This window comes from Heterocephalus glaber, unplaced genomic scaffold (assembly GCF_053883595.1).
Source record: "Heterocephalus glaber isolate CG9 unplaced genomic scaffold, H.glaber_assembly_v1.0 deba00001463, whole genome shotgun sequence".
Taxonomy (NCBI): Eukaryota; Metazoa; Chordata; class Mammalia; order Rodentia; family Bathyergidae; genus Heterocephalus; species Heterocephalus glaber.
The window spans coordinates 19,379,010-19,399,821 of NW_028258310.1; the positions used below are offsets into that span (position 1 = coordinate 19,379,010).

At 39.1% G+C, this 20,812-nt stretch overlaps 1 protein-coding gene across 13 annotated transcripts in view; it reads right to left on the reverse strand.

Moving 5' to 3' along the window:
• The window catches only part of LOC101703754 (protocadherin alpha-C2), a 209,736-nt gene that overhangs the window by 30,179 nt on the left and 158,745 nt on the right, over positions 1-20,812 (reverse strand). Inside the window, exon 1 of one of the 13 annotated variants that reach the window (XM_021266112.2) lies at positions 8,063-11,378. The exons of 11 other annotated variants lie outside the window; for them this stretch is intronic. In XM_021266112.2, coding sequence (XP_021121771.2) covers positions 8,063-10,612 — 2,550 coding nt within the window. In that variant the 5' untranslated portion in view covers positions 10,613-11,378. Of the gene's footprint in view, positions 1-8,062; positions 11,379-20,812 lie in introns of those variants that run through there. One more of the 13 variants, XM_004854277.4, reaches the window with a different exon arrangement.

Below are 20,812 nucleotides of genomic sequence, written 5' to 3' on the forward strand. Positions count from 1 at the left end.
TGGATGTGCCCAGTCATAACACCAGCAACTGATAACAGCTTCTACTGACTGAAGAGGAATACTAGAAAGAGAAAAACAAACCACTGAAGAACTTGTTTTGCACCTAATCCTTTTCATAAAACTGTACTTGTTCCCTGTGCTGCTCTGAGTGTTTTGCTTCCTCCCTCAATTATTGTTCACCAAGCTCTGATTGCTTAAGAGGGAGTAGCTGAAATCTGAGAAGACTCTGACTATATACTACCTGTACATTGGAAGATTTTTTCTTTTGCTCCTTGTCTAAAAACTATCAAAGTGGAAGGGACAAAGAAGAAAATATGGGCACCTAATACCTATTTGGGGAGTTAGATGCTGGTTAGAAGCTATTCTGAATCACTGGGGATGAAATTAGTCACTATAATTATTTTATATCAATTAGCCCAAATTTTACTATGAAAGACTTGTGATAGACATTCCTCTAGATATAGTTGCACAGGCAAAAATTAAAAAGGCCTTGTCACTGAATACTAAAGTCCAGGTGAGTGGAACATGAAAGGGATGGAAATTGTATTTCATATTTCCCTCTGAGTTATAATTATCATATTGGGTATACTCAAAGTCAAATGCCTTATAAATTATTTCAAAGTGCCAATAATTCTTGTTTCTATCATTCTTATAGTTCATTTAAGGGATACAATGTATTTAATAAATACTCTTGTTCATAACACCCAGGGCAAAAGTAATCAGCATCCTAACTTTCCAAGAGATTTAGGGACGGCTAAATGGTATCCAGAGACTGAGTCAGAGTCAAGCCCTAGGAAAAGTTACAACTCTGGGATATATTATCTCAAAGGTCCCTACATACTAACCACCCTCTCTAGTCCTCTTCCACTCTGTTACTAAGGTGTGAATATGCAAACTGTTCCACTCTTGGTTTCCAAATTCACAAAACCCTAAGGATGGTCCATGTAAACTAGCACAAAACCATCTACAGCCAAGTGAAAGGAGTTCCCATTTTCTACCACTATTAGAGACAACAAAAGATATATGATTTGCAAATCATGTTATAAACCTGAATATATGACAAATACTTTTTAAAATCATTATCATCACCATACCTCCCTTTGACATCAGCAATACTAGTATTAGCTTGTCAGCTGAAAGAATCTTCCTTCAGGAAAGACTCTGACATCTATTAAGAAAATGTTACCAATTTTTCTATGATTAGGTAACATCCATGAAGAAAACTGCTGCAACTTGATCTTTGGAATGAAACCACAAACCTCATTTTTCTAAAAACCTCAGTTCTATAAGAACTGAATGGGAAACTCAGTTCATTACACAATCTCACTTCTTAAATGACACATTAAATTTGTCATGGTGCTATTTTCTATAATAGTCCATCAGCAACCATATGCTTCTCAAAATCATTTGCCAAAATCGCAGTTATGAGATTTCATATGGCAGCAAGATCAGACATGGAAAAGGAAAGGAAGAAGGTAATAATACATTTTAAGTAGCCACGGAATACTAGACAATGGAATAAGTACTTCATAAATACTACTGCATTTATCCTATTTCTTTCTTTGTCAGGCCATACATTTTATGAAAGGGATGGTTATCTCTTTTGCTCATAAGACATAGTTATTATTCACAGCCTAGCAGGGTTCTGGTATTTGGTAGACTTTTAAAATATTTAGGTATTTATTCATTTTACAGAAAAGTTAATATTTATTTGTTTTAAAGATTTTATTTTTTGATATTTTGAACACAGTCTTACTATATAGTCCAAACTAGTCTTAAAGTCACTATGTAACTCTTGCCAGAAAGAAATTCACAAAGATTCTTTTGCCTTAGCCTCCTAGAGTACTGGGATTACAGTTGCACACCACCTTGCCCAGCTCAGACTCTTTTAAAACAGTTTTAGGTTTATGGAAAAATTTAGAAGAAGGTACAAATAAGCATTTTAAATAAATGAACCATCATGCAAGATTAACATAGTAAAATTGAAAAATGAGAATTCTGAGTTTTAGAGAGATTAAATTATTTGTATGATTGGTGAGTTTGGCTGAGAATCATGTTTAGGTCCTTCTAACATAAAAGTCTTAAATAAATTTACTCAGAATAACATTTTTCTTTTTTCTTTGCTTTATTTGAGTGTCCTCATTATTTTATTCATTCATTTATGTACTTTAAAATAATGCAAATGTAAGAGTAATATATTGTATGTATTGTATTGTCTGTATGTAGGTTTCATCCAGAACTTGATTAACTTCGAAAAATTCAGGCTGAAAGGTTGACTACTGATACATCTGACAAGATATATATTAAGGCCTTGGACTAACTATGATTATTTAGTTTTCTGATACTTGGATCATACATCTCAGAACTATGCTTAATTTCTATTGGTAAAGAACCCCAGTATTTCCTGCTGTTTCAAAGCTTAGTTTGTTAGTAGACTAATAGTCATAAATCTCAAATGTGAAAAAACTCAACTAGGCAATCCATGTGGATGACGTTGTCTTATTGAAGAACAAGAACCACTTGTGTTTCTATTAAAATTATAACAAAGATTTAATTTATCCTGCAGTGGGGTTAATTATGGTTTATACCATTGGATAGTTTAGCTACAGGATAGCTCACTTGTTCTAACATAGATTTAAAGTAAAATAGATTAAAAATATCCTATGTTATTTATAAACTCACAAGACTGCTCAGTGAAATAACATGCTATCTTCTTACCATGGAAATCCATATTGAAGCCATCAATAAGTTATTCTCTGAGACCAGACACTACAGGTAGTATCTCTTCTTTCTTCATAATAGGACTCTATTCAGAATGTATCCACTGCAGATTTTTCAAAGTGATATTTTGTGAACATGGATATAAACCAGGATAGGTCAGAATTCTAAGATGGACTTCAAGACTCCCACACCCACTCTACATACCCTGCATAAGCTGCACAGCTGTGATTCTGATGAATCTTATTCCATGGTTATGTGATGTTTAATGACTCAGTTGTCTTTTACAAAGGGAGATTATCTGTGTGGGGCTAACCTAATCACATGAGCCCTTTAAATCTGAGTCAGGGTCAGAACAGAAATCAGAGAAGGATTCCAATGAGACAAGATTCTCCATTGCCACTCCTGAAGATGGAGGACATGGGATAGGACCTTAGAGAAACCTGTAGGACCCTAGAGTGACCCTGCTCCCTAGCCAACAGCAGATTAAAACAAATATATATATATGGAATTCAGCCCCCAAGAAAATGAATTCTCACAACAATCTAAATGAGTTTCAAAGTGGATTCTTCTCCTGAGCCTCCAAAATAGTATTCAATGCAGCTAACACGTTGACTTCAGGCTTATGAAAACTTGAATGGAGAGCTGAACCACATGGTGCGGGGAGGTAAGATACTAAGTGGGTGGGGTTTTAACCAACAGTTGGTGGTAATTTGCTACAAAGCATTAGGAAAAGAATGCACTTAAAGTAAAACAGAATATAACAACTTCTCACAAGGAATGTAAACATTATGTGCTATACACATGTATTAAACTAAAATAATAAAAAATCATTGCCATGTTACAGACTGGTCTTTGAGTAAATCAAAATGAAAAGATGATAAATTTGAGATTTCTGAACACAATTATTTGCAGTTCTAATCCTCTGAACAGGAAAGTAAAATAAACACAACTTTGGAACATACCTAATGGGTTCTAGGACAACAGAAAGTGCTAGGTCTGCTCAATTCTGGATATTCAGCCTGCTAGCACAGCCGCTACTCTCACTCACAGTCACATATTTCTGGAGCCTACAGTTCTGATCCTGCAAGGCCACAAACAAATGAACATTTCTATTCATCTTTGCAATGTCAGACATTTCTTTGCATTTCTCAGGTTCAAATTCTTGAAAGAGAAAAACTTGTATAGTTTTGAGGTTAGCAGTTTGAAAACACTGCTAAGAAATCCTCCAACTTGTAATTTTTGAAATCATAATTCTAGGTTACATTAGTCAAAATATTATCATGTGAATCAACTAAATTGTTGTTCATATTAAATTATGCATGGAAACATTGTTTCAGGTAAAGTTCTACAAAAGTCACAAAACCTGTAAAACTCCATTTACTTCAACTACACCCCTGGATTGGTGATGGAGATTTTCCCTCAAACATTTGAAAAATCATTCTGACCTCTTAATGAGAGCGAAAAATGGTAGCCAAGCAAGGCAAATATCCACAACTAACTCTGCTATTCAATCAAGCAGAGAGCATGCCAATAGACAATGTATAATATGCCAGATTGGGTCCCTGCAGAGTGTTCTGAGTTAGACCAGATGCCCAAGTGATAGCTCACTCCTGGGTCAGAGGAAAGGGTAGGCCAATGACATTCAAACCACAATAAATAGATTTCTCTATTAGTCAGAATATGTGCAAGATAAAGAGACAGAAAAGAGTTCTGTCATAATTCCGTCTGGCTCAAAGTTTGTAGAAAAAGTGAGGAAGGAAGTAATATAAAGAAATTATTATATTACAAGACCAAAGAGAACAAGTTTTTTCCCCAGAAACAGAACAGTCCTGTAACTGATATGACAATAGAAAAACAAAACAGCCCTACCCACTAAAAAGCCATTAGAAGATGAAACACTGTAATGGAAGTTCATAGATACAATTTCTTGGTCTAGTTTGACTATAGTACAACTTTTATAAATTCATCATTATATCCCTTTACATTGAGTAGGAAGTCTGTTCCAGGACAGACTCACCAGATGGAAAAGTCAGTCCTGGGAGAAAAAATGAATTAGGTGCCACTGGAAGAATGGTTAACACTTTTACTTTTAGGTCACTACATCCAGAATTAGGGGGAATACGCACACACAGTAGTAGAAATAACTGAGAACTTGGTGATCACAAATTGCTTTAAAATAAGTTAGAGTGAATGCAAACTTAATTCATCTCTAATGTTTTATAATTCCCATATGCTGTGCCAAGTGGCCCCACTAAGACACAGTTGGACAAATCTGCCCAGAGTACTCAAAATGACTCATTAGCAACCACAGCATGAATGTACAGAATCTATCTTAAGATTCAGTTTCTTTTCATGGATACTGAAGGGACTGCCAACTACCTTTAATACCAGGTTTTCAAAACTTCCAGAATTTTGCTCCATTGCCAAATAGTTACTTTAAGATCCTCACTGCACATCTGACCCATTAAAGATTTTTTTTTGGTAAAATTCACCAAAAGATTAGAGTCTGGTACTAAATACTTATTTTTAATTAGCAACAAGAGGAATATTAGTAGAATGGAGATAAAAGATCTTCATAGGCTTTGCCAATAGTAAAGCAAATAAGTAAAAATGTATTAGCTGGCACTAACATTTTACTAACTAATCCTCTCATTTGTTACCTGCTTCTAAGCAAGGAATTAATACTTTCCAAAAACAGTTAATTTACACTACTAGTGAACTACTGGGGGTCCCAATGTCTGAATAGCTCATATAAAAATATAAACATTGGGATTTTTGTCTGCTCCTACTTACTGAAAAAAACACGGTCTTCTGAGTCAGTCAGACATGACTTAAAATAGCACTAGCAATATGACTGTGTATGTTGTTGAACTTCTGAGGACTTATTCACTCCTATGTCAGATGTTGATCAATGTTTGTTTAATGCATGGCCTGGAGGGAACAAAATCATACATACATATTGAAAAGCAGAGAACTTTTATAGTACAAATTCCTATAGGAATACAAATTCCTTCCTTTAGGAGTACAAATTCCTCTACTTTTTCTCTCCAATTCCAATCCAATTTTAATACAGTATAGGCATATGGCATTAATTGTACCCTAGAACACTCTTGCCATCTGCATTAACTAGGTAAGGAAAGAGAAAACCCAACATGGGAAATTAACATGTTGATCTAGCAATGATGACTTTCAAAATTGAGTGACTTTTGATCTTATGCTACAACACTGTGACTTACTCTCTCCCTATAACTATAATAATTTTAGGAGCTGTACATCTTGGGGCTCTTCACTGAATTCCCAAAGGCTAACAGAAATGTGCCTTTATTAAATTCATTCACTCTCCTGGAAAAATCCCACAAGAGTAAGCACTTTTTTTAAACATAATTTCCTCCCTAAATTAAAGGTTTGTGTACCAAGGTACCTATTAACATACAGGTCAGTGTAGGACAGAATTAGTACATGTATCAAATTACCCCAAGCTTTGAGTCAGGAGAGGGAGGGTAAGGCTGTCACTGCTCTGAGCTTTCAACTCACAGCTGGTGGCAAAGCTGGCAAAGCTTGCCTTCCTTACTCTCCATGTCTCTTTACCACCTGCAGTCCACGCCAATCCCAAAGGGCTTCACGGGAATTTGTTAAACAAATCTCTACAGTATCCTTACTTAAAACTAAGCCTTTTTATATGCTTCCAAGAATTATGGTCCAAAGAATTCTGGAAACTCTTTGATTTTATACCTATTTTTCTTAATCTGCAGTCTGCCTCCTGTAGCTACTCAGCATTGACTAACATCAGGCTCCTCTGAAAAATGAATAAATCTATCTACAATGTCCATGGAAAATTCTACTCTCAAGAATGAAAAATTCTAAAAAAAAAAAAAAAAAAAGAATGAAAAATTCTATGCTTATCTATTTCTTTACTCAAGGTTATCAAGAATTTAGAATAAGACAATACTATATGGATATTAATGAAAAGATAGTAATATGTCAGTGAAAAGACATCACAAAAATATAGAGAGATAAATGTAATTATTAACTCAATTTGTGCTAGCTCTAAAAGTCCTAGCTATAAAGTAGCTGTTCAAAAAGACAGTTCTATTTATGGAACAAAATTTTGGCTTTTGAAATCTCAATTTAAAGTATCACAAAGCAGATCTCTATTATTTCAAGCATACAGACAGACAAACATACTACACAAACACACCTACATGTATATCCATCAGCTTTTCAATAATTTATGTACATTATTCATAATAATGAACAATCTGGTCTTTTGCCTACTTAATACTCAAAACTACTACCCCTACTAACATCTATCTTCATGTACAATAAACCATCCACTTTTCAAGCCTTTTGTAGCTAATATAAACCAAATTTTTGATCCATGAAATGAACACGTGCTTTGGAAGTATTGTATTTTAATAAAAACATGAAGGGCTTGTAAGTCTACATCTCATCAAAACCACACAAATTGTTAGCAGAGAATCAAAAGATTACAGAATATATCTAAAATAAATGCAGGGACATCCTCTTAAAGTGAACTTGGGTAGCAAAAAAACTGGCTAGGGGAGAGTTCTTGTTTTCTTCTCACAAATTCCACTTTGTCCTGGTCTTTATATCCCCACATATCAGTAATATACTCATTCTAATATCACCTTTGCCAAATCACACAAATCTGTACTTACTGTCGTCTCTGCTTTACCACCATTCATTTCCTTTGACAGCCCACTACGGAAGAGTGACCACTCTGACTGCAGGGTGAGGCCTACATTCTGTGGTTTTATCACCTCTGAGATGAATTTCCAGAGGATCCTATCACATAAGTTCACTGTAGTTACTGGAGATATTAACTTGAAAACTTGATATTAACTTGCACTGCAAAAAGTCTAAGATACAAACAGGGATAGCATATAAAGGGGACCAGGATGATTGTGAAAAAGCCAACAACCAAAAATAATTTCCCTGGAGATGACACAGCAGAGGCCTTTTCTCCTTGTGTTTCATTAGGTTACTTCATACAACATAATCTTTATTCCCAGGCTTGTTCTATTTCTCTACAGAGGTGTGCTTTAACATTAATTATTTAATGCTAATCATTACTTCTCAAACAATTTTATGGATTAAATCCTCATACACGTGAAAAGAAAACTGGAAATAAAACAGTTCTCTGCTGCTATTTTTCTAGAGATGAAACATAACAGATTACGACCAAATAGAAGGTACTATTAATATTCAGTTTATCAACTAACCCTTGTCACTTAATAATTCAGTAAAGCTAACCACATAATCTTGGGAGGCATGTGAAAAATGCATATCTTTCTGGAAGACCCCTTGACCACTATCTCACCTCATTTTGAGAAACAGCCTCATTTTTGAGAATAATCAGGTTCCCGGCACTCTGCCCACTTTGACCTGTGAGATGCCTGTTGTCAGCCACTGCTGCTTGGGCTCCCCCAGGCCCTGGTCCTGTCTGGGCCCCTGTGTTGTAAAACATGAAGGTATCACTCCCTGAGCCTGCTGTCAGACAGGCCTTGTAGCAGTAGGTCTTGGTGAGGGAGCCATTCCCTCGAACCTCAATGAAGTGAGGCTGCACTTTGAGGCCATGTGGTAACCTGGCATCAATATTGTTGTTGGCCTGTTTGTACAGTTCTGCAGGGCACCTCTCTCTCACACCACAGAAGCCTCCACAGCATGCAGTGCCATATGCAGTATAGTGGTAGCACTTGATGATGCTCAAAACAATGATTGTCAAAAGAAATATAAAAGACACTGTGCTTAATGCTATTATCAGATAAAGTGTGATTTCAGAGTATGTCCGAGGGTTCTTAACACGTCTCTGAGTATCAGGGAGGATTTTAGAAACCCTGTCCACCACAGCTACTGTAATGGCCACAGAGGCCGAAAGTGGTGGCTCTCCATTGTCACGGACCACCACAGTCAGATTGAAAGTGGTACCACTCTCATCTCCTATCTTCCTGGTAGTCCTAATTTCTCCTGTGTGCAGCTCTACTTTAAAGAGGTCCAAGTCAGAAGTCTGGGCTAGATGGTAAAATAGCCAAGCGTTTTGCCCAGAGTCTGAATCCATGGCTATGACTTTGGTGACCAGATAGCCAGCAGGGGCAGTTCGAGGTACCATCTCAATGGCTGCTGATGAATTGGTTGAGGTAGGATACAGAATATGAGGGGCATGGTCATTCATGTCCACCACATACATGTTGGCGGTCACAGTGCTGCTCAGTGGTGGAGTCCCCTTGTCTTGGGCCTCCACAGTCACAAAGAACTCCCGAAACTTCTCATAATCAAAGGAATTGACAGCATAAAGGCTACCACTGGCACTGTTAATGGAGACATAGGAGGTGACTGGCAGCCCTTGAATCTCCCTCTCTAGGAGGGAGTAGGTCACCTCCGCATTCTCCTTTTCATCTGGGTCTGTGGCTTGCACAGTGCACAGCAACACCCCTGGCAAATTGTTCTCCTGGATGTAGATGGAATAGGAGTCCTTCAGGAAGCTTGGTGGATTGTCATTGATGTCAGAGATCTTAACCTGCAGCGTCCGCTGGGATGTGAGCTGTGGTATTCCCCCATCAGTAGCTGTCACTGTGATGTTGTAGGCAGCCACCTGTTCTCGGTCCAGCGGGCCACTCACAACCAGGGTGTAAGAGTTTCCATAGCCATTCAGCCGGAAAGGCAGTGTGGCCTCCAGACTCAGGCTCACTTTCCTGTTGGGACCCGAGTCTTGGTCATTGACACTCAGAAGGGCCACAACGGTGTTGGGCGAAGCATCCTCAGGCACTGGGCTGTATAGGTCCGTGAGCACCACCTCTGGTGCATTGTCATTTACATCCACAATGTCCACCTGTACCTTGCAGTGACCTGCCATGGGCACTGGACCCCGGTCAGTTGCCTGCACATAGATCTGGTAGGAAGAGGCCTCCTCATAATCCAGGGCCCCACTTACTCGCACTTCACCAGTATTAGCATCTATGCTGAACAGTTGCCTCTCCCGGTCTGAAGTGTAGCTGCTCAAGGAGTACCTGAGCTCGCCATTGGAGCCCTCGTCAGGGTCTGAGGCATTCAGCTTCACCACCAACGTGCCTGGGGGTGCGTCCTCTCGCAGCTGAACGCGGTAAGTGGACTGGTCAAAGGCAGGAGAGTTGTCATTAGTGTCCAGGACACGCACAGAAATCTGAGCGGTACCCGAGTGGGCTGGGCTGCCCCCATCCACCGCTGTGAGAACCAGGTGATGCAAAGCCGCCTGCTCACGGTCTAGGCCCTTGCGCAGGACCAGCTCCAGCACCTTACTGTTCTCCTGCAAGGGTTTAAGATCCAGCTCGAAGTGCTCGCTGGGGCTGAGCTCGTAGGTCTGCACCGAGTTGGTGCCCACGTCGGGGTCCTGCGCGCTCTCTATGTGAAAGCGCGCTCCAGGCGCCACCGATTCGCTTACCTGAAGCTGGTAGTCAGGCCGCGGGAAACGCGGTGAGTTGTCGTTGATGTCCAGGATCTCCACCTCCACGGCGCTCACCGCCACGGGGTTGTGTGCTAGCACTTCCAAGCTAAGTAGGCAGCGAGGCCGCTGCTCGCACAGCGCCTCGCGATCGATGCGCTCGTTGACGAAGAGTGCTCCGCTAGTCAGGTCCAGCTCCAGGTAGCGAGGGCTGGGCGCACCCAGATGGTTGATGCGCAGGCAGCCCGGCCCCAAGCGCCGCAGTTCCAGCCCCAGTGCTCTAGCCACGTTGCCCACGAGCGCTCCGGGTGCCTGCTCCTCCGGTACCGAGTATCGTAACTGGGAGGCCGCTGGGCCTGGCAGCAGCAGGAAAGGCAGCAGCAGCAGCCAGGGCAAGGGTCGCAGGAGCCGTGGATGTTCTGTCGCCCAAAGTCTGGTGACTGCCTGCTCCATAGCCGCCGGCCGCGGCGGAGGCAGCCGGGCAGGGCCGGAGGCAGCAGCTTCGCCAGCCACGCTCCACGCCCGGGCCCCGCCTCCGCCTCCGCTCCCGCCGCCCTGCGCCCGCTGCTCCGGGGCTCACACGCTAGCACACGCCTGGGGCCGCTCCCCTCGTGGGCAGCCTCCTGGGCTCCTGGCCCCGCCGCCCTCGCTGACTCCCCATATCCCAGCTCCAGTCCTTCAACCCAGCTCCGCTTCCTGCCGCTGCTCCAGCCGCCCCAGCTCCAGGGGGAGGGAAAAGGAAGCCGAAGGGGAGGGAGAGAAGGAGGAGTGCTGAGCAAGTCCTGTGCCAATTCCGCACCGAAGTGGCGGACAGCGACCCCGGACCGCCCAGCCTCCCCAGCCAGGCCTCCTTCACCCTGGACCCGCGGATCCCCGCCGCCCGCGGGAGCACGGACACTCCCTTTCTCCCTGCCCCCACCGGCCTGTTCTTTCAGTCTCCACTGTCTCTCGTCTGCTTAGCGGGACTTGTAAGGAGATTAGTCGGGGAAAAGCAGTTAGGTCTCTAGAACTCCGGCCATCAGCTCCCCAGGAAAATATTCCCAAGCACAATCCAGGAAAATAAATCCACGGGCCGCTCCCTCAGTCAGTATGGGGACCTGGGCGGTGGCTCTAACATGCAAAGGGGGAGGCGCTCTGGGGCTCCTGGGATGGAGTCTGATTATTTACCTGACCCCCACATCTTCCCAGGCACACTCTTATATACTACAGAGAGCGCTTAATTCTTAGGGCAAAGCGCTGGCGTGGCAAGTGCCATCCTCTTTGGAAAAGCAACCCTAAAACTAGCACCCTGGGGATCCAACACTCAGTTCTGCTGCTAGCCAAGGGGATGTTACTTTCAGTGTGTGCCTTGGCGAATGACCAATATTTCAGTGTTTAAAATACCTCTTTAAACAACTGGCTCCATGAAGCTGCAGGCAAACTTCTCATTTGACCCATTTTGATCACAGTTGGGGAAAATCTGTTAAAAATTTTAAGAGCTTCTTCCTTCAAGCTTTTCTTAATCTTCAAATCTTTTTCATTTATCACCCAAGACATTTTCTTTCAAGAGTGATTTAAATTTTTTCCTTAATGGGTGACAGTATCTTCAAGAATCTGTAAAACCATTTAATCAAGAGAGCTGCTGTGGATCTTCCTTCCAAGCCAGGCTGGAATTTGAACTCTATTCATGCTTTGCATGAAAACAAACAAACAAACAAACTGCTGTTATTAAGCAAAATGTGGGTGGCTGGGATTTATCTTACAATAGCCAGCGATTTTTGATGGCTGCAGCTCATCTTCTATAAATATAAGACTCCTGTAGACCTCTGTGCCTCTGCCCCGCTAAGACTCCCCTGACATTACTGCGCAGGCAACACACAGACAATTTCTCAGCAGAAGGAGTTCAGCAAACCTGTCTGTGCTGTGTCATTGCCTCTGCTTCTCAGTCCTGAATATTCATTCTTCCCAGGGCCTCTCATCTCTCCCACAGAGGTTTAAAATCTATTGCCCCATCTGCAAAAAGCACTCACTAAAATGTCCTTTCTCTTCCTCATCTCCCAGCACCCTCTGTGGGTAACTCTGTAGCTATTGACCGGGAACAAAGCCAGAGTAAGACCTGACATTTGGCCTACTTCTCTCCTTGAGGTGGCAATTGAGGGAGCCAAGGTTATGCTCCTAACACTCAAATTTCAAATGCCTGGACTAGCACATCGCTTACTTGCACCTGCCAAGTGCACTCATTAAAAGCATTCTGCAATCCAACCAATTTTATTTTATTTTTTTTAAAAACCCCAAAAACCAAAACTCCCAGCTTCCTCTTATCATGGCTGCTTCTTATTTGTCCTCTTTGTTTCCTCAATGGTGCAGAGGGGGAAGCAATTTCTTCAAAATCTATTCCTGTCTCCTTTCTTAGATCTCTGGCTTCTCCCTCTTCTGTCTGCATCCTCCCCAAACATCCCTCAGTAACTCTGTCTCTGTTTGATGTGGTAATTTGATCTCAGGGAGCCTTAATCTCTCAAGTACACAAATTGTAGACCTGGCCTATGTCCTCGCCCATTACTTATTTCTGAAAACAAATAGCTTGTAAGTGGAATCAAGTTATAAGTTGTTGGGAAAAGTGACCTTTTCTCCCCTCAACTCCTCCTAGCCCTCATAGTTGCTGCCACCTCTGCCCACAGCTCAGGAACTTGCCACTGGGCAGTGACAGTACATGGTCCTGTGCCCCTGAAAAGATCACAGGCACTTAAGGAAGAGATTAAAGTGATAAAGGCTTCATGGTGTTTTTAATGGAAGCTTGAAAATGTCATGTCTCAGGAGAAAAACCATAACTTGTCTTTCAACAATCCTGCCATCTCTCAGCAAGGACACCTGCCCGGTTGTCCATTTTGATACTTCAAAATTATAAGCTCCAACTAGTATTTACTCCTGCATTGACTGAAAAGGCAAACAGAGACAAGACAATTAGCCTCTATTTCAAAGTCATTATACCAAAGAGTTGCTAATACTCTTGGCACCATGGTGATTTCATTCTTCACACTACTATACTGAGGCTCCTGACAACCTTACCAATTGTTGGAATATGATTTCTCAAATTATTTGTAAAGGACCTTTCTATAAATTTTGATACTAATACCCTGACCACAGCATAATGTGTTCCTTCCCTTAGACCTTCAAGAAACTCCAATTATGAAGCACAACAGTGATTAGAAACACAGAATTTGAAGTCAGTTACAACCCTGTGAATGACTGCATGCTTTTAGCTTTTAACTTACCTAAACTTTCAGGTTACTTCCTTTAAATGGGGGAAATAATATTGAGTAAACCCTAGAGGACTATTATTATGATTACATGAGCTAATATATGTGCACATTGATTTGCACAGTGATTGACAAGTAAAGGTTATTGTTATGAGTGGCAGTGATGATGATGCTATTAAATGCAGCAATTTCTCAGCATCAGATGTACCCTAGCTGATAAGTCTCTATATATGACATAGTCCCTTAAATAATAAACACAGATAAGCACCTGTAATTATGCCATCTAAAAAAATCAATAGTAATTGGGAAAGTGAGTGCATCAAAGTGAAACTTTCCCAATATTTTTTCTCAATTATTTCTAGAATTTATGCTATATATTGAAAACAAACCCAAAACAGCCCCTTTTTATATCACCAAGGAAAAGGAACTTCCACTTTGAGAATTCCTTCAAAAGATTTTGTTTCTTCATGAAAGATTCATCTTTTTAGGATTCATAGAAATACCTAAGCAAACTGAGTATAGACTCATTCCTAAACATGCTGTAATCTCCAACACCCAGTCTAAAGCTTGGCACTAAAGGGATCAATTAAAGGTTTTGGGACAGAAAAAAATTACAATTTTCTTGTGCAATTATAAGTAAAAATAGTTTCTCTCCTTTTCACAATCCTATATACATTTAAAGGTCCAGCTCAAAATTCACTCAATCTATAAAACCATGTTGATTATAGACACAAAGATTATTTTTTCTCTTTCACAGTCTATCACCTATCTCTGAATATTGACATATGTCATTCTTTAATTCATCCAAATATTTAACTATTATCTCTTTATTATCAGCAACCTAAAAGCAAGAGCCATGACTTATATTTGTATCTTCTTCACAGTATAGGAAACTTATAAACTCTAAATAAATTTTAGCTGCTTCATTTTCTTCAGTTTCTGTTTTTAGCAAATTCAAGAACAGCTGCTACAATGCAGGCTCTCCCATTTTGCTGAGTATGAACAAACCATGTCTTACAGAGGGAAGGGCCCAGAGGCTACAATAATTTTACTATGGATTTCTTCTTTTAAAAAATGTCAAGTGAAGCTGGGGATTTAGCTCAGTGGTCCCACCACCTGCCTCACAAGTACAAGGACCTGAGTTCCATCCCTGGTACCAAAAAAAGTCAAATGAAGACAGGAAACAAAAGTTTCATAAAAAGTAGGAAAACTACTACTAACAAAGTATCTGGACCCTAAGAAAGGGTCTTCCCAAAAGTAATATGTTATCATTTTCCTAACTTTATATTACTACTATAAGTAATAAAATAAAGGTATTCCTTGCTCATAACTAATAAGAAAAATGACGTGATTAAAGAAAAGCCACAATAATACAGGACATTGTGTTTGTTTACTTGTATGCTGTCCAAAAGTTTGAATTAGGATCCTTCGATTCTATTTCTTAATCATATTTGTAAAACACATCTATCATGAGATCACTGGACACATGAGTAAACCGATCACAACAAAAAAGAATTAAGCTTACAAGAACAACACATGCAGTAAACTCTCCTAATTCATACAAATCTATCTTTATTGTTAACATCATTACAAACATTTTACTTTTGGAAGCCAAAATAAAGTCTTTCGGGCTCAGGGCAAAAGAATGTGCTCATTAGTTTGATCAGGTTTTGGGCTGACCATTAAAAGATTACCCATCAAATGGGGAAGAAAGTAGTTTTCACTTTTAATTTGTGAATTTATGTTGCTCCACACACTGAGCACATGTCATAATAGTAAAAAGAGGTAAACATATATCCTGAAAGTTTAGTGTGATCCAAAGTAGTTTAAAAATTACATCTTGTTGAAAAGGAACAGGATTCCTGATCTTCATGCATCTCAATATGGAAAACTTTTCAATATGATTACAACACTATTTATAGACATAGTTGCCTGAAAATGGGTAGATGAAAAAAAATCTTACACATGAAATGACAACTGAATTTTTTTCATATGTTCCTTCTTCCAGAGGGAATATACATCAGTAAAGTAGTTGACATTAACAATTGGCTTTTGGGGAGGGGTTTTCTACATTTTTAGTTTTCGAAAACTAATATACCATTGCTTAGAAATGCTGAAATTGCTTAGATAAACAACAGGACTTCAAGCCATCTTTGAATAGTAACAATAAAAGGGACACACAGGGTAAAGGCTTGGGGCATACTGTGCTATATTAACAGATAAAGTCAGACTTTATTTCTCTATTAGTATCCTCTATTGAGATGGCTTAACAAGAGTCACAGACTATTGAAGGTTGAGATTTACTTAGAAAGTGTCTTACCCTAATTCTTTTTTTTTTATAGAAGAAAATAGATAACTGAAACTTGAAATTCCAAGATCAGTGAAGATACAGGATGCATAAAAACTGACATGAGTCAACTGCCTGTAACCAGATAAATGATCTTCCAAGGTACTAAAAAAACTTACAGATATGAATAGAAAACTAAATTTTCTGCTTTTTAAAAAAGTGCCATTGAGGTTTACATACATACCTTCAAAACTCTAATATACTAGAATAATTGTTTATGAATACTTAGAAACAAAGGAATTCTTAGTAAGAATTACTTTGGCTTAACTAAAGACTGGTGACTTCAAACCAACCACACATACTTAAAATATTTTTTTCATATAAATGTTTTAGATTTTCAGTTGGCAGACTCATTGATAAGGGAAATGCTTAAGTCACAGTCCATCTGAAATTCATGGACAATTTAAAAAGTCTTCTAATATATCCATGAAGACAAATGAAGAAACATAGCAATACTGTACAATAGGTGATTTCATAATTGTTTGGATAGCAGTTCCAAACAGTATTTATTAATGGAATACTTCAACCTGGAAAGAAAGTTCTAATGGGGAACTATAGGGATCTATCCTTGGTCTTACTCCATTGTGCATTTTATCAGTGATGCCACACAAGGAGGCAGCAAGTTTCCAGGCCAATCCAGTGACAAGTTGAGCTCTCCTGGAACAAAAATCACATCTGTCTAGGTTAAGCTATGTATTGAGTTCACTAAAATTAATATCAGTATTCTATTTGAGATTCAATATATGCTCCCAATTCATAAGATTTTATTTCAGTTAACTTCTGGCTTCTGGTAGTGCCATTAAAACTTGTTCCAAGTTTCCATTCATTGCTTAGGACCTCTTATTTTAATAGAAAACTTTGTTGGCCTTGTTCCTCCTCTGTAATTCTTGGGATTTTAGCCACAGAATAAAATAAAATGGGAATTTGGCACTAAAGAATATGCTTGTTCCCAAGCAGGTTTTGGCCAAAGCATTCATTGATTTCAATAGATCAGTTGAGAGCACCAAGGAGCAGAGTCGACCCCAGTGCAGAGGAGGTGAACCTTCCAGGCCGCTGTACCACTGCCCACAGTGCTGAAGAGGTGAGCCCTGCAGGCACCAGCAGCAACTCCTCCCAACCCTTGAAATGAGAAGACACTTAAACAAGTCCCAAAACCAGACTCCCAGCTCAACTAAAGCAACCCCAATGGGAAATGAGATGGAACAATCTGATACTCATCCACCTGGACTCCCTGAACAGGCAACAAAAGAGGATCTGGAAAAAAAGGAAATCAGAAATAATTTCTCAGATAACAGCAGAGATTGTGCCCATAGTGCAAGACATGATTAATAAGTGTAGAGAGGACACAGATAAAAAAATAGAGGAGCTGAGGAACATGATGGAATCCCAATTTAGGAAACAAATGGAATCCATAAAACAGATACAAACAGATTTCCAGGAGATTAAAAACTCCATTGAAAGTTTACACAACATTCTCGCTGGAAGTATGGAGTACATATCTTTAATCTGTTGAGAAGTTTCTGTTCTACTTCTAGGCTCCTGATAGCTTTTACCATGAACAGCTGTAGAATTTGGTCCAATACTTTTTCTCCAACTAGTGACAGGATCATATGGCTTTTTCCTTTCCTCTGTTATAATGATGACTTTTGGGGGTGAATCTTCCAATGCTTAACCAACACTGCCATCCCTATAGCAAACCACTTTCTACATCCTGCCAGATCTGACTTCTAATAGTTTGTTTTGTTAAACAAATTTCTACCTATGTTCATACTATTTTCTTCTATTTTCTTTATCCAGTTTTAGGATTAGCACAATGTTGATTTCCTAAAATGAGGGGAGAAGTGTTCCTTCTTTTTTCTGCTTTAATTGTTTGATATAATTTATCAGTTAAAATGTTTATGAGCCTGCTGTTGTCATATAGATAGGTTTTCAAACTAGGAATATACTTTCTTTAATAGATGCTATTCAAATTTTATATTTCCTCCAGAGTCAGTTTCATTAATTTGTCTTCCAAGTTACTTCTTAGAAGTTGTCAAATTTATTTCATAAAAGATTTTTGTAATATGCTTTCTATAGCCTTTTAAATTCTGTAAAATCTGTGGTAATGTCTCCTAGATCTTAATATTGTAATTTTTAAAAATGTATAACTGATATTGTGTAACAGGAAGAAAAGGTCTAAAAGAGAAGGGAAATTGGGAGGGGTAGGGGAAGGGAAAAAAGGAAAAGGAAAAAATATGAGAAGAGGAAGAAAATGGAAACGAGGTCTTTGCAAATAGGGAAGGGTGGAGGGGCTGAAGGGAGGGCAAGGGAAGGGGAAAAAAATAAGAACCAAGAGACTCATGTAGTGGTACAAGATCCCAATGATGAATGTAACTGTATTGTATACCTAAAATGTACCAATAAGTTAATGGGGGAAAAATTTTTTTAAAAAGAAAGTTTACGCAACAGAATGAGACACTGCAAGGATAGAATTTAAGATATAGAAGATAGGATTGCGATTAGTGACCAGGAAAAGAAAATTTTCTTTAAAATAGTAAGGGACCATGAGAAATCAATCCAGCAGCTGCTAGATGATGCAAAGAAGAATAACATAAGACTAATCAGAGTCAATGAAGAAACAGGAAAGAGTGCAGATGACATAAAAAAAACTGTTCACAGAAGTAATGGCAGAAAACTTCCCAAGTAGGGAAAAAGAACTTGATATACAGATAAGGGAGGCATATAGGACTCCAACTAGCCGTGGCCAAAAAAAAATCTACACATAGGCATATAATAGTTAAGATTCCAGAAACCCAACAGAAGAACAAAATTCTACAAGCAGTTAGAGAAAAGAAACAAATCACATACAAAGGAAAGCCCATCAGGATCACAGTAAACTTCTTCTCAATGCAAACTCTCAAGGCAAGAAGAGCTTAGAGTGACGTATTTCAAGCCCTAAAGGAAAACAGCTTCCAACCCAGATTGATGTACCCTGCAAAACTATCTTTCAATAGATCAGTTGAATAAATATTTTAGATCTAAATATAGATATGCAAATATATAGATATAGATATTGCTGTAGTACCTTGAATTTCAAGTGTCTTCCAAGATGACATCTGAGCTCAGTCTATATAAAAGCCCAGTTTCTGCTTTCTAAATCTATTGTGTTTGCTGCTTGGAAAACAAACAAAACTACACAATCCTCAAAGGCATCCCTTTGTATATCCATAGAATCAAGTAACTGGTAGATTTTGGAGTTCCCTTTATATTCTGATGTCTTAAAACTTAACAGTTTACATATTATTTCTATACATATCTAATCTCATTTAATCCTCTCAGGAGCCTAATGAGGTTGGGTTTGATGAAGAAGCTAGATTCCACAAAAGTGAAGGAATTTGTCAGAATTTCCAGAAAGCTTCCCCCCCCACACTGTGCCCATGTTTCTAGTGGTCTGATAAAACATCTGACCAGTACACATGCACCCTTACTTAAGAAAATTATTATTGGTCACATGATATTAATTTCAAATACTTTATTTGGAATCCTAATGAGTCGTTTTTATAACAAGAAATTTATTATTTTTTAGAGATTTCAACTGGATCTTGTTGGGAGCAATGTTACATAGTTCTAGGGAAAAGTTATTTGGTTGGCCTGGTTCTCTTGCCTACAGCCCAGCTACAGAATGACTCTGGTTTGGCCTCCAGTTACAGCTGAGACTTCGGTGATCCAGTGGTGCTGTGATTCTCCAGGGCAAGAAACATCCTGGGAGAACAAACATCTGCTCAGTTCCTCATTGTTCTTGGACTGTTAACATCTTGTTTACCCAAGATGTACTGAACTCTCTGCAAGCTTTTTGTTACACCTTGTTTATCCCAATGTGAACTACTGAACTCTCTGTAAGTCATTTGTTGCATTTGTTTCTCCAGATGTACTGAATTCTCTGCAAATCATTTGTTACAAGGTAAGGAATAAAAGGTGTGGTGGGCTGGGGGCTTTGGTCTTTGCTGCCCAGAGCAGCACTGATCAGACCCAAAGCTCAGCTTCTTCTCAGTCTCCTTTGTCTACCTTTTCTGTAATTCGCCGTGTGCTGCCATGGCTCGCAGGAGACCAGAACTCACTGCAGAAGTTCTGGTAATGTCCCCTTCCCCTGTTCCCTACAGGATCTTCTACATATGTTTTTTAAATGGTTGGTTGGCCTTAGGAAAATCATGATGCAAAAAAGGTTCTACATTTCACATTCCAAACTCTCCCTTCAGTACTATCTTCTCATTTAAAATATCCTATATAAGTAATAGGTTTTACAAATAACTTTGATTTTTCAGATATAAATCCCACTCACGTATTCCATACATAGATTTTGTTATGTAATTTCTTTAGCCGTTATGTGTGCAACACATGATAAAGTGGGTAAAATATAAACCCTTTAAATTAGCCAGTTTAAAATGTACTGTGCTTTGTTTTTTAAACCAGGGTTCAAACTTGGGACCTTTCACTTGCAAGGCAGATGGCAGACCACTGAGGAGCTAAATCCTCAGCCCAAAAAGGCATTTTTTGTGTGTGTGGTACCAGGGATTGAACTCGACCTTGCACTTGTGAGGCAGGAATGGTGCCACTGAGCTTAATCCCCAGCCCTGTACTGTGCTTTTAATGAATATTAAAAGATATTTGAAGACATTTTATGAGATAATCAATGGTACCTAAAACTTTCCTTATGAAAATTCATTTTATTAAAGTTATTTAGAAATAATTTATAGATCCTTCAATTTTGTTTCTGCATTTTCTTTTTCTCTATCATCAGCAAAGGAAGCATACTATACTTGACTGATAGAATAAGAAGAAAAGTCTAGCACTTATTCTATTTATACAGCATCCCTAAACTAATGGTCTCAAAGATCTTAAACTCACTTAGCTTAATGCATCTATAAAAATACACTTTGGTTGATACCAACTTCAGCTTTTCAAGATGGAATAGAAAAAATATACAAAACTCCAAAATCAACCAATACTTAATTGGTAACTTTTCTTTGTCTAAATCTATTGGTCAATTCTCTAATAAATTCAGTGAATCAAAGACAAAGTGATAGTAATTTT